This window comes from Panthera pardus, unplaced genomic scaffold (assembly GCF_024362965.1).
Source record: "Panthera pardus isolate Hobbes unplaced genomic scaffold, ASM2436296v1 HiC_scaffold_24, whole genome shotgun sequence".
In the NCBI taxonomy this organism is placed as follows: domain Eukaryota; kingdom Metazoa; phylum Chordata; class Mammalia; order Carnivora; family Felidae; genus Panthera; species Panthera pardus.
In genome coordinates this window covers 77,288,687-77,306,335 of record NW_026526810.1, presented here as the reverse complement: position 1 = coordinate 77,306,335, position 17,649 = coordinate 77,288,687, and the positions used below count along the sequence as shown (strand labels likewise).

Sequence of the window (17,649 nt, the reverse complement as noted above, 5' to 3'; positions counted from 1 at the left end):
TAAATGTTACATTTTATTATTATTCATTTGTTAACACATTATTTCCTTGATCTTGACTTTTTCCTTGAGTGGTCCTACTCTTGAATGTAGGGTATTGTGGTGATCACCAATTTTATCTCAGCTTTTTATGTCATTTAATTTGTAAGGTCATTTATATTTTCCTAATCATTATTTTTGTAAGTTACTCTTCAGTCCTTATTACTTCCTGAATTCTTGAGCTGTTGCATGATTTGGCTTTATTATTCAAGTTAAATGGTCTCTTTGTAACTAACAAGAGTAAGATTTGTTAAAAAATAATAACCTAATTATTTGGAGAGTGTGAATGAGTAAATTTTTTGCTTGGGAAAGTATGCATGATATTTTTGTCTTAAAACTTGTAATGCACTTTCTATATAGAATGTAAACATAAAAAGTACAAATATTACTTATATGACAAATATTTGTGTCATAGTATGTATTATATTTGAGGTGATTTGCTGGTCAGATTGAGGGATATTAGAATGAAAAAAAATTATAAAAACTAGATTCAAAAGTTAATAATATGATGACTGGAGAGATTAAAATAAGAGTAATAAAACAAAAAGCTGAGAGAACCAAATGAATAGTGCATGTAAAATGCTGATTGAGGTCAGAGGAAACATCAACTTTGACTTGGGTGTTAGAGAAGACTTTGGAAATAGGAGACATTTGGTTAGGGCTTGAAGAGTGGGGGACATGTGGTCATAAAAAGCTGAGCATAACAAGTTTGACTTTATGCCGTTCGGGAGTCATCTGAGAACTTTAAGCATAAAGAATGTGAGCATCAGAGCAGTTCTTTAGAAGATTAATTTGAAAATATTGTGTAGAGTTGATTGGAATGGGGAACAGATTGGAATGGAGAAAAGACTGAAAAGATTACAGGCTGTTGCAGAAATTTAGGTGAGGGAAAATGAAATAAAACTTTAATGGAGACAAACACTCAAAATCAAAAATAAAGTTAATTGTGTTTTTGGAATATATTGTGAATTCTTATTTTGCAACTATATATTTATCCTCTTAATAGTATTTTAATACACAAATTTAGAGTAAAAAAAGAAACAGGTATGAAATTTAAAGTTTTTCAGCAACTAATGCATTAATGAATAATTTGTTGTTGTTGTTATTACAGTTTACCAATAAAACAGTAGCCCATGTAGCTTGTAACATGCTTCACATGCTGGTTCATTATGTACCTAGACTTCAGATTTACCAACCTGATTCTCCCTTGAAAATTATTCAAGTAAGTATTTCTCATTTATTATGACCCTGTTAAAAAACCTTTAGATTTGGATACCTTGAAATATAAAATTATTTAATAATTTCTTTAAATTTTGCATGGCTAAATAATGGCAACCCAGGCTGGTTTTTTGGTTTTTGGTTTTTGGTTTTGGTTTTGGTTTTGGTTTTGGTTTTAGATATCAAAGTTCATGACAGTCCTTTTGTATTTTATGTTAGGAGACTCTGTTCTTGGTTTTAAATGCTACATGCAAATTGATAATTGCCATCATCTTTATTAATGTATATTCTGCTTCATTCCCTCTCTTAGGTGAGAAAACATAGCACCCCTCCAGTTACCAGAACCAGGACATTATTTTGATTCATCCCTTTTCTTTCCTATTCAGCTAATCATAGATGAAATTTGTTTTTGAAAAATTATTTTTTAATTTTAATTTTGTGTCTCCAACGCTTCCTGCAACACCTGACCTCCTATACTTTATACAATACCTGACCTGTTTCATTATTTCTTTCTTGAGATGCTGTTGTAGCCTTCTGACTAGTCCCCTGGCTTCTGAGGTCTTCCCCTCCAAGTCGTCATTTCACATTCACATGACTCTGACACCTACCTGAAAAAAACAAAACTCAGCAATATCTCTGAGTGGTTTTCCTTTGCCTATAAAATAAGACCCATGTTCTTTATCTGGGAATTTGAAGCCTTCAGATGAGGCCTCAGCCTATCTTTTTAAAATTATGTAGAGATTCCTTTGAAGTATCCTGTTGCCCACATACTTGAGTCAACTTACTATCTCCTGAACATACCTTGGCTCTTCCTACCTGAAATGTTCTACTTCTTTTATCCTCCCTTCATCTTTCAGTGATTGGTTTAGTACCATCTCCTCAAAAAATAAGAATCTTTATCTCTTCTCTCCAGCCAGAGTTTATCTATCTTATCTTCATATTCTAATAAAATTTTTAGGAAATATAACAATTAATATTTATTAAGCACCTGTTATGTACCAGTCGCTATACCAGCCACTTTTTCATAAATTATCTCATTTAATTCTTAAGTCTTTTGAGGTAGACTCTTATTTGCCTCCCACCACCTTTATTTAACACGAGAGAACTGAGGATTTAGTAACTATATGAAGTCACAAGCTAGCAGGGTAGAAATAGTTCATACCCAAGTGTGTAAGATTTTAAGTCCAGGCTTTTCTGGCTCAACCATTTTGCCAACCTCTATTTCAGCACAAAATATATTTGTGTACAAATTCAAAATGCCCGCTAAGACAAGGGCATTTTTCTTCTTTATTATTTTTTATGCCTAGGGTGATTTTCATGTAGAATATGTTCAGTGGGTATCTGTTGAGTTGAAAATATGTAGTATTATGGTTAGGAAGTTAGGTTTGAGGATTAGACATTCCTGGTTTAACTAACCCCTAATTCAACCATTTACTAACTTTGTAACTACGAACAAGTTACTTGGCTCTCTGAACTCACGTTTTCTTTATCTTTACATTTTCTTTATATTTTTACATTTTCTTTACATTTGTGATAAAAATATCTAGCTCACAGAGTTGCTCTGAAGACTAAATGAGAAAACATATCAAACAGCTTAGAACTTTTTGCCTTAAAATTATGAAGCATTAATTTTAATCAATGTTGGCTGCAGCTATTATAATTATGCAGGACATGATTACTGGGTATAAATGTGAATGCAATGTATGTTAGTATTAAAACGTTTGAAGATTTTAACCTTTAAGGTTGATTATTCTGTTTGAAAATTAAGGTCATTTAAAAAAATTTTTTTAAACTTTTATTTATTTTTGAGAGAAAGAGAGTGTGAGCAGGGGAGGGTCAGAGAGAAAGGGAGACACAATCAGAAGCAGGCTCCAGGCTCTGAGCTGTCAGCACAGAGCCCAGTACGGGGCTCAAATGAGCCGTGAGATCATGACCTGAGCCGAAGTCGGAGGCTTAACTGACTGAGCCACCCAGGCGCCCCTGAAAATTAAGATCATTCTTTAAGCAGATTTTTCTTTTTTTCATTTGAAAGTCTGCAAATCCTTTCCCTTATTTTCTTTATCAGTTTATATATTATTAATACTCACCTAAGTACTTCTTAAGTATGCAGAATTTTTTCAGATTGCTTCATTAAACATTATAGGGGTCAATGGCTACAGATAAACATGAAGAGTTATTATATTCCACTTCTAGTTGAATGGAGAAGTGAAATCCCAAAATAGTGGAGCATTTCACTAATGTTTACTTGTTTGCATAGTTATGAATAGAAGCCCAGCCAGTTCCAGTACCAATATTAAGTGGATGTATCTAATATTCTACATTCTATTAGCAAATAAAAGCCTTTTACTGTGTAAAGTACATTTACATTTCTACTTGATGCATTGAAGCAATAACTTATGAAAATATAATAGCATACAATAAAAATAAACTTACCCCTATACATTTTTAACATGCACATAAAAAAGTTTAATGAGATCAAAAAATTTCCAGGTTAAATAACACTATATGTGAATATTTTGCCTTCTTTTAATAATTTTTTATTATTTCATATTTTTTATCAAATTTATTCATTATACAGCTTAGTGTACATGTTAATTTAAAAAGCCAGATTATAAATTTTTTTAAAGCATTTATTTATCTACACACACACACGTACACAGAAATGTCTGGAAAGACAAGAGGGTAGATTTCTTTTTCTTTAAGTAATGTCTACACCCAACATGGGGCGTGAACTCAACCTCAAGATCAAGAGTCACATGCTCTACTGACTGAGTCAGCCAGGCACCCTTAGAGTAGATTTCTTTATTTTTTTTCCCTCCAACTTTATTGAGGAATAATCGACAAATATAATTGTATATATTTAAAGTATATAGCGAGGGGCACCTGGGTGGCTTAGTTGGTTAAGTATCCAACTTCGGCCCAGGTCACGATCTCCCAGTTTGTGGGTTTGAGCCCCGCATCGGGCTGTGTGCTGACAGCTCAGAACCTGGAGCCTGCTTCAGATTCTGTTTCCCTCTCTGTCTGCCCCTCCCCTGCTCGTGGTCTGTCACTCTCTCTCTCAAAAATAAACATTAAAAAAAAATAATAAAAGTATACAGCGTGATGATTTGATAATTATGGAATGATTACTAAGGTAAAGATAATTAACACATCTATTATCTCACATAGTTAACTGTTTTTTGTTTTGTTTTTTATGGTGAGAATGCTTAAAGTCTACTCTTAGCAACTCCTAGATATTCAGTGTATGATTAACTATAGTCACCATGCTGTACATTAGATCCTCAGAACTTACCCTTTTTATAGTAAAACTGAAAATTTATGCCCTTTGACCTATATTTCCCCATTTCCCTCTTCTCTTCCCAGCCTCTGGCCACCACTATTCTATTCTCTATTTTTATGAAATCAGCGGTTTTTGTTTACTTGGTTGGTTAGTTGGTTGGGTTTTTTGTTTTTGTTTTTGTTTTTTTTAAAGATTCCACATATAAGTGATACCATACAGTATTTGTCTTTGGCTTATGTCACTTATGATAATGCCTTCCAGTTTCATCTGTGTTGTCACAAATGGCAAGATTTCCTTTTTTATGACTGAACATTAATATTCCATTGTGTGTATATATACATAGATTTTTTGTATTCATTTATTCATTGTAGGACACTTATTTAGATTGTTTCTGTATCTTTGCTATTGTGAATAATACTGCAGTGAACATGAGTGTTGAGGGATCTCTTTGAGATACCCATTTCATTTCTTTAGATATACAGTCAGGAGAAGGATTACTGGATCATATGGTAGTTCTATTTTTAATATTCTGAGGAACTTCCATACTGTTTTCTATAAAGACTGTACCAGTTCAGATTCCTGCCAACAATGTATATCGGTTTTCTTATCTCCACATCCTTGCCAACATGTGTTATTTCCTCTCTTTTTGAAAACAGCTATTACAACAGATGTAAGGTGATATCTCATTGTGGTTTTGATTTGCATTTTCCTTGTGATTAGTGATATTGAGCACCTTTTTATATACCTATTAACCATTTGAATGTCTTCTTTGGAAAAAGTTTATTCAGGTCCTTTGCCCATTTTTAAATTGGATTATTTCCTTTTTTGTTATTGAGTTGTATGAGCTCTTCATATATTTTATATATTAGTCCCTTATCCAGAAACATGGTTTTCAAATATTTTCCCCCATTTCATCAGTTGCCCTTTCAATTTATTGTTTACTTTGCTGTGCAGAAACTCTTTAGTTTGATGTGGTCCTACTTGTTTATTTCAGCTTTTGGTGTCTGTGCTTTTGTCTTATCCAAGAAATCACTGCCAAGACCAATGTCAAGAATATTTTCCCAATGTTTTCTTCTAGGAGTTTTATGGTTTCTTCTAGGAGTTTAAATTTAAGTCTTTGATCCATTTCAAGTTAATTTTTGTGAGTGGTGTAATATAGGGGTCCAGTTTCATCTTTTTGTATGTGGATATCCAGTTTTCTTAGCACCATTTATTGAAGATACTGTCCTTTCACCTTTGTATACTCTTGGGGCCCTTGTCAAAGATTAGTTGACTGTAAGTGTGTGGCTAGTGCCTCTGTCCTAGGCTCTCTATTCTGATCCACTGATCGATGTGCCTGTTTTTATGTCAGTACCTTACTGTCAGTACTGTTCTGATTACTGTAGCTTTATAATATAGCTCAAAATCAGGAAGTATGATGCCTCTAGTTTTGTTGTTCCTCAAGAACACTTAGGTTCTTTGGGGTTTTCTATGGTTCCATATAAAATTTAGGGTAGTTTTTTCTTTTTCTTTTTTTTAAATTTTTTTTTAACGTTTATTTATTTTTGAGACAGAGAGAGAGCATGAACGGGGGAGGGTCAGAGAGAGAGAGGGAGACACAGAATCCGAAACAGGCTCCAGGCTCCGAGCTGTCAGCACAGAGCCCAACACAGGGCTCAAACTCACAGACTGCAAGATCATGACCTGAGCTGAAGTCAGACGCTCAACCGACTGAGCCACCCAGGCGCTCCAGTTTTTTTCTTTTTCTAAGAAAAATGCCATTGGAATTTAATAGAGATTACATTGAATCTTAGATCACTTTGAATAGTATGAACAGTTGATCCAGTTCTTCCAGTCTATAACATGGGATATCTTTCCATTTATTTGTATCTTCTTCAGCTTTGTTGATCTGTGTTTTATAGTTTTCACTGTATAGATCTTTTACCTCCATGGTTATATTTAGTCCTACGTATTTTATTTTGATGCTACTGTAAATTGGATATTTTCTCAATTTCTTTTTCTGATAGTTCATTGTTAGTATATAGAAATGCAACTGATTTTTATATATTAATTTTGTATCCTGAAACTTTACTGAATTCATTTATTAGTTCTGACACTTTTTTGGTGGAATGTTTAGGGTTTCCTGAATATAAGATGATGTCATTTGCAAACAAATAATTTTACTTCTTCTTTTGAGATTTGGGTGCCTTTTAATTCTTTTTCTTCCCTAATTGCTATGGTAGGACTTCAGGTATTATGCCGAATAAAAAGCACAGTTGTGGGCATCCTTGTCTTATTCCTGATCTTAGAGGAAAACTTTTAACTTTTCACCATTGAGTATGACTTTAGCTATGAGCTTGTTGTATAAGGTCTTCATTATGTTGAAGTACGTTCCTTCTATAACTAATTTCATAAGCAGAATAGATTTCTTGAGTGATATGATTGCAGATGTTTTTTATAAATATTTTTGCTTATCTATATCCTCTTATTTTCTGTTAACATATATGTGTGTTTATATTGATTCATGAATTGAATTTGTAAGAAATCCATTTATAGTTGACAGTTTATATAATTTTGGTTCTATATACATGGGGATTTTAAATGATTGATAGTTAAGTATACTTGAAAAGCTTACCTATTTAAAAATTACTTTGAAATAACATTGTTAATGTATTTAGGATTTAAAAATGTATTTAAGGTAAACTTTTATCAACAGATTTTGTAGCGCTTTGTTAGCATTAACATTTAAGTTTTAAGATGCATCATTTAACATATTTTTGAACTCTTTTTTTCTTTGCTGACAGATCCTAATAGCCACTATTACCCATCTTTTGCCAAGTACAGAAGCTTCATCTTATGAAATGGATAAGAGGGTAATTTAAGTTTTGTTTGATACTTAATATGTATTTATCTAGTAAAGTCTTTATATTTTAAAATTGCAAAGATACATATATTTACATGGTAAACATTAATTCATTTTGTGTTTAAAAATCACTATAATGTGAAATATATCTTTATATTATTTAAGTGTAAATTATATTTTAGTTCAGATTTCGAGTTAATCATGATTATTTGATAAAGTCTTCGAATATCAGGGTTTTGAGGAATGTTGGAGAACATTCTGTTCATTTATAACTATTTCATTTTATTCTGCCAAGTTACGGCCTTTTTTATGCCTGAAAATTAGTAATTCTGAGGAATTCTTCAAATCTGAAGGCAGCCATATATCTTTATATAGCTGTTACTGGTAGAAAATAACAAAATTTCCATTAAGGAGAATACGTATAATAGAGATATGACACACAGAAAAAGGCATACCCTCTGGCCACAGAAAGTTCTACAAGATTGAATTTACTCAGTAAATTCATTGTGAGACTATTATAATTATTTCAGGTATTGTATTTATCAAGCTAAAGTTTTTGTTTGGTTTCTTTTCATAGTTTCTATATCTTTCCTGAAATCTGCATTTCTTCATCAATTATATTTATCTTGTCTTCTAGATTTTTAACATTTTTTTTTTTTTTACCGTTTTATATATATTTTTTATTTTAGAGGTAGTGTGAAGAGGGGAGAGGGAAGAGGGAGAAGGAGAGAGAATCTTAAGCAGGCTCCACAACTCACTGTGGAGCCTGGCCTGGGGCTCAATTCCATGACCCTGGGATCATGTTTATCATAATTATTTTAAAGTCCTTATCTGCTAAATTCATTATCTGGGTTATTGCTGAGTCTGTCTATTGAAATATTTTCCTCTTGACTATGGATTCCATTTTCCTGTTTGTTCATATGTCTGTTAGTTTTTTATTATATATTAGGCATAGTACATAATATATCATAGAGACTTTAGATCTGTGCTGCCCAGTATAGTAGCTACTAACCACATGTGACTGTAAATTTAAATAAAATTAAGAGTTTATGTTAACGGGGTAGCTGGGTGGCTCAGTTGGTTAAGCATCTGACTCTTGATTTCAGCTCAGGTCATGATCTCACAGTTGTGACATTGAACTCCTCAGAGGGTTCTTTGCTGGGCATGGAGCCTGTTTGAGATTCTCTCCTTCTCCTTCTGACCCTTTCACACTTGCACGCATGCATGCGAACACTCTCTCTCAAAAAATAAAATTAAATAAATAATAAAATTTAAAACATTTATGTTAAAAATTTGTTCCTTATTTGTGCTAGCCACATTTCAGGTGCTCAATAGCCACGTAGCCAAATACACACCATTTCCATCATTGCACAAAGTTCTATTAATCAAGGCTACTCTAGATTCTACTTACTTCCTCTGAAAATTATTCTTTTCCTTTCCATTTTCACATCCCAATCTTGCAATTCTATTCTCCAGATCTCAGTGTCATCATCCTTTAATCATATGGTATTGAAATTTCAAGTATGTTTTATTTCTTAGGCTCTGCCCATTAATTTACGGAAATCTGAAGGTATAATTATGTTTCAGACCTATTCTCAGTTATTTTCTTGTGTGCCTTGCATAACTTTTTAACTTTTGGTCTCTTCATGTTATTCCTCTTGTCTTCTATATCTCTAATTGTATGAGTTTACCTCAGAAATTTTTATTCTTCCTCTTCATATTCAGTTTAAAATCCATTTGATCAGATTATCTAGACCTTGATAAATACATTTTTCCTCATCTTTAAAAGATACATATTCTCCATTTTAGCCAGGAGTTCTTCATTTTAGTATCTTGGACTGTGGTTTAGAATTTCAAATCTAATTTGTGTAAAGTATCTGGATAACTAATTAGCCATTTCTTTCTAGATCATCTTTGTCTTCCAAAGCCTAGCTATTAATATGAAAAATCTCCACTATTCAGTTTTTGTTTCTTGCTCACTTAATTCATTAAATATTTATTGATCACAAAGTATGTGTATGATATTCTGCTTGGAACTAATTAAGTAGATATAAATAAGGTAGCCTCTGCTCTCATGGATTTTAAAGATTAGAGTGGCAAGTGAGCGGCAATCCAATTAGAGCGGCAATCCAATATAAGAAATGCTTACTATAAAAAGCAGAAAAATGTGTATGACACAGGGTAGGATAGAGGAGGAAGTGATTACCTATCCAAGCAGAGGGCTTATTAAGGGAAAACTTCTTTTTTTAATTTTTAAGAAAATTTTTCTAACATTTACTTTGTTTTGAGAGACTGAGAGAGACAGAGCATGAGCAGGGGAGGGGCAGAGAGAGAAGGAGACACTGAATCTGACGCAGGCTCCAGGTTCTGAGCTGTCATCACAAAGCCCGATGCAGGGCTCAAACCCATGAACCATGAGATCATGACCTGAGCCAAAGTCAATTGCTTAACTGACTGAGCCACCCAGGCACCCCAGGGGAAAACTTCTAAAAGATGATAGGGTTTTCTACATAAATGGAGACAAGGATTGGAGTCAAAGTGTTATTCTAGTTGTAGGGAATAGCATGTATAAAATCATGTAGGTATAAAATGTATGGTATGTTATGGGAGAACAATAGGCAATTAGATATTATAGGATGTGAAGTGTATGCTTCAGAGAAGGGAAATTAGGCATCAGAGATAGAAAAGGGTCAGGATATGGAGAGCCTTGGATGCCACACTAAGAACTTTGGACCTTTGTGAAAGTCCTTTTTTTGAAAATGACCTTTTGGGGATGCCTGGGTGGCTTAGTCAGTTAAGTGTCCAACTCTTGATTTTGGCTCAGGTCATGATCTCACAGTTGTGATTGAGCCCTCACATCAGGCTCCATGAGGAGCATGGAGCCTGCTTGGGATTCTCTCTCTCCCTTGCTCTCTGCCCCTCACTCACTCACACTCCCCCCCCCCCCTCAAAATAAATAAATAAATTTTTTTAAGTGAGTTTTTTGGGGGCATCTGGGTAGCTCGGTCAGTTAAATGTCCGACTTCAACTCAGGTCATGATCTTGCAGTTCATGAATTCGAGCCCCATGTCAGACTCTGTGCTAACAGCTCGGAGCCTGGACCCTGCTTTGGATTCTGTGTCTCCCTCTCTGCCCTGCTCGTGCTCTGCGCACACGAGTGCTCCTTTCTCTCTCCTTCCCTCTCTCCCTCTCCCTCCCTCCCTCCCTCCCTCTCTCTCTCTCTCTCTCTCTCTCTCTCTTTCTCTCTCTCTCTCTCTCTCAAAAATAAACATCAAAAACTTGTTTTATTTATTTTTTTAATTTTTTTTAATGTTTATTTCTGAGAGAGAGATGGACAGAGCCTGAGTATGGGAGGGGCAGAGAGAGAGACACAGAATCGAAACAGGTTCCAGGCTCTGAGTTATCAGCACAGAGCCCAACAGGGGGCTTGAATTCACAGACTACAAGATCATGACCTGAACCATAGTCAGACACCCAACTGACTGAGCCACCCAGGCACCCCCAGAAAAAAAAATTTTTTAAGTGACATTTTGGAAGGCTCTTTAATGTACTATGAAATACTAGATTTGTGAAAGATTACTTAAAAGTGTGAATGTTGACTTAAAAAAAATAATATGGTAATTATTATAATCATCAATGTAAGAATTGATGTCTTGATAAGGCTAAGAAAATAAAGAGTAAAAATTCTCAGAGTGGAATCTACAAAGTCCACAGTAATCAAGAAAAAAAAGAACAGATTTTTTGAAGATGAATTTCCGTTTTTATTGTATTGCGTGTAAGGAATAAAGCCCAGTAAAATGCAGCAAAGCAACTGTTTGCCTAAAGTTTTAAATTTGAAGCTCAACACATGAGTAGTATCAAACTATGGGAATGTATGAGATCCCTTAAGGAGAAGTTACAGAGTAAGAAAAGTTAGCAAAGTATAACACCTTGAAGAATAACAAAGAGCAAACAGAAAGGGGAGGGGGTCACCAAAATAGAGACACAGAAGGCTCCTGAATTTTCTTCCTCCTGTGGATGCACCAAAGATACTGCTACATATGGAGCATTTCTCTGGAGAAATCTAGAAACTAGTTGAATGATCCTGCACATCAGGCAACTGAAAAAATACCCACATCAAAATACATAACGGATGCTGAGAATGTACTCTTGTAATAAACTCCACCCTTGGCATAGCTCCATATAATCAGAAGAGAACCCCCCAACTCCCAGCTTCTCTCTGAGGAGAGAAGTGTTTAGACTACACACATCTAGCCCGCCAGCTTTTAAGTCTGCCTCCCCATAGATGGGCTCCCAGGTCACCTGCCTCTGAAAATCAACAGGGCTTGTCACTGCCTGATGTGTAGGATCATTCAGCTAGTTTCTGTCTGGACCCTCAGGCAGCAGCTGGTAAAGAATGCAGTCAGATCTTTTCTAGGGATAGAATAGTGGAGGGTCCTTTTTACCTGTTCCCTCTGTGCTGAACCCTAGGGGAATAGCCATAGCAGGTGCTCATGCTCCTGTTAACAAGTGCTCCTTTGTTTCCCTAGAAAAGATTTGACTACATACTTTCCCAGCTGCTGCCTGAGAGTCCAGCTTCTAACCAGTCTTCATCTAGGTGCTGACTGCAGTCCTCCTGGAAGCCCCTAAGAACCAGTGAGCACTCCCCCTGTATTCTCTCCCTCTGGCTGACTTCAACAAGAAAACCAGGTCTCCAGCTTCTCCCTGGAAGTAGCTTGTCAACACTAAGTGAGAAGCTCCCGAATCACCTATTTCTGGGAGCTGACAGAACTTGGCACTCATGAATTCTCTAGAAACATACAAAACAGAGGTGGTTCTCTTTGCACCAGCATTCCCAGCGACTCTTTCCTGGGATAGAATGAGTAAGCAAAACTACCCAGCTCTCAATTTCTCTCATAGAGGCTAGACTGTATAACTAATGTCCCAACTTGCCCAGCTGCTTCTTGAAAGTCAGGCTTCCAGTTAGCCTGCATCAGGGAGCTGAAGGGATAGGCAATTAGCAGTCTTTCAGCATCTTGAATAGGTATATTGGCATTCCCTACCCTTTTGGGACACAGCTTGGACAGTCACAAAGGTTTGAGTGGCAGCTAAGAGCTTGAGCCAGTTTACTATTTACCTTTCCCAATTAAAAAGTATCTTGTGGGAAGACACTTGGAGACTGTATAAATATCCTATCACTCATTAAAACATTACTAAGTAGTTTTGCCAGCAATTGAAACGCTTATCAGAATTAAATGTTATGATAGTTCCAAATGGTGATTTCCTAATTATGTCATTACTTTTATCTTCATTAGTTTTCTGTGATAAGGAAGATATTTCTCTTATTCCCTATCCATCTTGCTAGTGTGGGATCATGATTCTTATTTTATGCAATGGACTGTAATCCTTAGTTTTTTTACTATCATTTTTTATTTTGAAGCTCAAAAGGTCCCCGACTTAACCAGTGGGAGTGGCCTTCAAAGTGGCTTCTTTGTCCTTTTGACATACCCTCCTCATTATCCTTTCAGTACATCCTTAATTTCTGTCACCACAGAATTTTTTAGACCCGCCTGTATTTCCCCTCCCCGGTGCTGGTATTAGCCATTTCTCCAAGGAACTCTGGTTCCATTGAATAGAAATAGTATATTGAAATAGATTTAGGAGCTAGGTGTCTACATTGTCATTGGGTTGTCTTTTTTTCCCTAGGCCCACTGACCAGATAGAGCTAGAAAATAGATGATATGTACACACACACACACAAATATATAATATGTATTTTATGTAAAAATGTAATATATGCATATATAATGCATATATATGTTTCTTTGTGTGTATTAAAACACCATGAGTTTACCTTGACACCTCTGATACTAACCCAACACAAGGTTCAATCTGTCCTCCCCCTTTACATGTTTGTAACTACCAGCCCCAACAGTGAGAACCTAGTTCCCATTGTCCACATTTATCCGCAGCAAAGTACTTCTTGTGCAGTTATAGAAAAATAAAAACAGTTTCAGAATATATTTATGCCTGTATGTAGTTACCAAGAGAGTATATAGTTCAAAAGCTGTGTTTAAAAGTTATTTGGATTCCTTATTCTCTTCTTAGCCTCACCTCCGTATGGTTATATAATTCATTTGAAATACAATTTGGGTTATTTTTTCAGTTTCTATTCCATTTTACTGTTTTTTTCCCCCATCCCTGTTGTTTTTATTTATTTTTTATTTATGGTGTGCCTATTCTTTGTTTATTTTTACACAAATGAGCAGATACATTTATGTTTTCTCCTTGTTTGTTAAAAGATATCATATTCTAGATATTCCTTGGTACTTTAGATTTTTTACTTGCAGGATATCCTGGAAATTCACAATACATCAATTCATGAGTATCTTCCATGGTCTTTTTTGTAGCTATGTAGTGTTTGTCCTCCATTATGTGAGTGTACCATAGTTTATTCAACTCAGTCTCCTATACGTGGATGTATAGGTTTTTTTCAGAATTTTGCAATTGCAAACAGTGCTGCAGTGACTCACCCTGTGCCTGTATATTTTTACATTATTGGAATGTGTCTTCAGGGTATATTCCTAGAAGTGGAATTGCTGGGTCAGAAGGTAAACAGATTGGTAATTATGTTAAATATTGGCATTCCCACAAGCCAACTGTTAGTGTCTGTTTGCCTAGAATCCCATCCAACAGTGTGTCTTATTTTGAACATTTTGCCAGTTTGATGGGGGAGCAATGACATCTCAGTGTAGTTTCCACTTAAAATGAAGTTGAATATCCTCTCATATTTACTAATGGCCTTATTTTTTATTTTTGTGACTTGTTTATTCATATTTTCATACATTTTCTGTCAGGTTTTGGTGTTTTCCACTCAAATTTTTATGTACTAGGGATATTAGCTCTTAACTGGTGTATGTCACAAATATTTTCTCTTTTTTCCCCTCATTTGCCTTTTGATTTTGTTTATGGTGGGTTTTTGTTATTGTTTCTTGTGTGGGGGGATCACGAAAAAAATTGGTTTTTATGTGGTCGATTTATCTTTTATTGTGTCTGAATTTTCACTGTACCCTGGATAAAGAGGAATTCACCCATGTTTTCTTCTAGCACTTGTATGGTTTCATTCCTTACAATGTTTATCCCTCATCCATTTGAAGTTTATTCTGTATGTTTTGAGATAGGGAGTTAATTTTTGTTGTTTTTCCAAATGGATAATCAGATTTAAAAGTTCAGCTTTGCCTTTTAAAGTGAATAATCAGTGTCTAAAATTACTTGGATCTATTTCTTCAAATTCCGTACTAGCCGTTTTTAGACTCTTGGTGACAAGCTCTCTTTGATGCTATTAAGTAGTATTGAGGATCTCAAGTAACTTTTTTTTTTTAAAGTCAGCTTGCTTTTTATTGTCAGCATCAAGATAAACAATGGCAGTGATAAAATATTCCTCCCCATTGGGCAGATGCTCCTACTGCCCTTTGAAAACACTACTGCCCATATGAGCTTAAAAATATGACATATCCAGTGCGCTTGAGATGTTTATTGTGGAAGGATCCATTCCCACATTTTTAAAAACTTTTTTAAAATTTACATCCAAATTAGTTAGCATATAGTGCAACAATGATTTCAGGAGTAGATTCCTTAATGCCCCTTACCCATTTAGCCTATCCCCCCTCCCACAACCCCTCCACTAACCCTCTGTTTGTTCTCTAACAGTCTCTTATGTTTTGTCCCCTCCCTGTTTTTATGTTATTTTTGTTTCCCTTCCCTTATGTTCATCTGTTTTATGTCTTAAAGTCCTCATATGAGTGAAGTCATATATTTGTCTTTCTCTAATTTCACTTAGCATAATACCCTCCAGTTCCATCCACGTAGTTGCAAATGGCAAGATTTCATTCTTGTTGATGGCCGAGTAATACCCCATTGTATATATATATACCACATCTTCTTCATTCATCCATTGTTGGACATTTGGGCTCTTTCCATACTTTGGCTATTGTTGATAGTGCTGCTATAAACATGGGGGTGCATGTGTCCCTTCGAAATAGCATACCTGTATCCCTTGGATAAATACCTAGTAGTGCAATTGCTGGTTCATAGGGTAGTTCTATTTTTAATTTTTTGAGGAACCTCCATACTGTTTTCCAGAGTGGCTGCACCAGCTTGCATTCGCACAAACGATGCAAAAGAGAAGAGGATCGCAAATAACTTTTATTCAAATGGATTATACAGGCATACCTTAGAAATATTTGGGTTTGGTTTCAAACTACCACAATAAAGTGAATATCTCAGTAAAGCAAATAAAATGAATTTTTTGGTTTCTCCGTGCATATAAAAGTTATGCTTAAACTACACTATAGTCTGGGGTTCCTGGGTGGCTCAGTTGACTGAGCATCTGACTCTGAATTTTGGCTCAGGTCATGGTCCCAGCCAGGGTCATGGGATCGAGCCCTGTGTTGGGCTCCACACTGAGCATGGAACCTGCTTAAGATTCTCTCTCCCCGCTCTGCCGCTCTCCCTGACTTGTGTGCTTTCTCTCTCTCAAATTATTTAAAAATAAAAAAGCCCTACCTTTAAAAAAAAAACAAACCTGCATTATAGTCTATTAAGTGTGCAATAGCAATATGTTCAAAAACACCATGTATATACCTTAATTTAAAAATACTTTATTGCTGGGGCGCCTGAGTGCCTCAGTCGGTTAAGCGTCCGACTTTGGCTCAGGTCATGATCTTACAATTCATGAGTTCGAGCTCCGCGTCTGGTTCTGGGCTGACAGCTCAGAGCCTGGAGCCCGCTTCAGATTCTGTGTGTCCCTCTGTCTGTCCCTCTGCTGCTTGCGCTCTGTCTCTTGCGTTGTCTCAAAAATAAATAAACATTAAAAAAATTTTTTTTAACATTTTTAAAAATACTTTATTGCTAAAAAATGCTAACCATCATCTGAGCTTTCAATAAATTGTAATCTTTTTTACTGGTGGAGGGTCTTGCCTTAGCACTGGTGGCTGATCACGGTGATTGCTCCAGGTTGGGGCAGCTGTGGCAATTTCTTAACATAAAACAGTAAGGAAGTTTGCCACATTGATTGACTTTTTTCCCCCACAATTTCTCTAGCATACGATCCTGTTTGATAGCACTTTACCCACAGTAGAATTTCTTTCAAAATTGGAATCAGACCTTTGAAACGATGTTGCCATTTTATCAACTATGTATGTTTATGTAATATTCTAAATCTTTTGTTGTAATTTCACATCTTCACAACATCTTCACCAGGAAGAGATTTCATCTCAAAAAACCACTTTCTTTCCTTATTCATGAGAAGCAACTCCTAATTCATTAAATATTGATCATGACATTATAGTAGTCCAGTCAACATCTACAGACCTCACTTCTAATTCTAGTTCTCTTGCTATTTCTACCAATACTGCAGTTATCTCCTCCACAGAAATCTTCAACCTCTCAAAGTCATCCATGAAATTTGAAGTCACTTCTTCCATACTCCTGTTAATGTTGACATTTTGACCACTTCCCATGAATCGTGAATGTTTTTTTTTTTTTTTAATTTTTTTTAATGTTCATTTATTTTTGAGAGAGAAGAGAGAGACAGAGGGCAAGTGGGGCAGGGGCAGAGAGAGAGGGAGACACAGAATCTGAAGCAGGCTCCAGGCTCTGTGCTGTCATCACAGAACCCGACACAGGACCTGAATTCACAAACTGTGAGATCATGACCTGAGCCAAAGTCAGATGCTTAATGGACTGAGCCACCAGGCATCCCTAATCATGAATGTTCTTAATGGCATCCAGAATGGCGAATCCTTTCCAGAAGGTTTTCAATTTGGTTTACCCAGATCCTTCAGATGAATCACTATCCATGGCAGCTATAACCTTATGAAATGTCTTTCTTATATAATAAGACCCGAAAGTCAAAATTTCTCCTTGATCCAGGGGCTGCAGAATGGATGTTGTGTTAGCAGGCATGAAAACAACATTAACCTCATTGTGCATCTCCATCAGAGCTCTTGGACTTAAAATATTCAGTAAACCATGTTGTAAACAGATGTGATGTTATCCGGGCTTTGCTGTTCCATGTATAGAGTACAGGCAGAATAGAGTTAGCATAATTCTTAAGGGCCCGAGGATTTTTGGAATGGTAAATGAACACTGGCTTCAGCTTAAAGGCGCTAGCTGCATTAGCCCCCACCAAAAGAGGCAGCCTGTCCTTTGAAGCTTTGAAGCCAGACATTGACTTCCCTCTAGCCATGAAAGTCCTAGGTGCATCTTCTTCAAATAGAAGGCTGTTTTGTCT

At 35.7% G+C, this 17,649-nt stretch overlaps 1 protein-coding gene across 6 annotated transcripts in view; it reads left to right on the top strand.

Moving 5' to 3' along the window:
- RALGAPA1 (Ral GTPase activating protein catalytic subunit alpha 1) overlaps window positions 1–17,649 on the top strand; it is a 265,198-nt gene that overhangs the window by 148,418 nt on the left and 99,131 nt on the right. For all 6 annotated transcript variants that reach the window (XM_053889353.1, XM_019426141.2, XM_019426152.2 and 3 more), the window contains 2 exons: window positions 1,148–1,258; window positions 7,318–7,386. In XM_053889353.1, coding sequence (XP_053745328.1) covers window positions 1,148–1,258; window positions 7,318–7,386 — 180 coding nt within the window. The remainder of the gene's footprint in view (window positions 1–1,147; window positions 1,259–7,317; window positions 7,387–17,649) is intronic.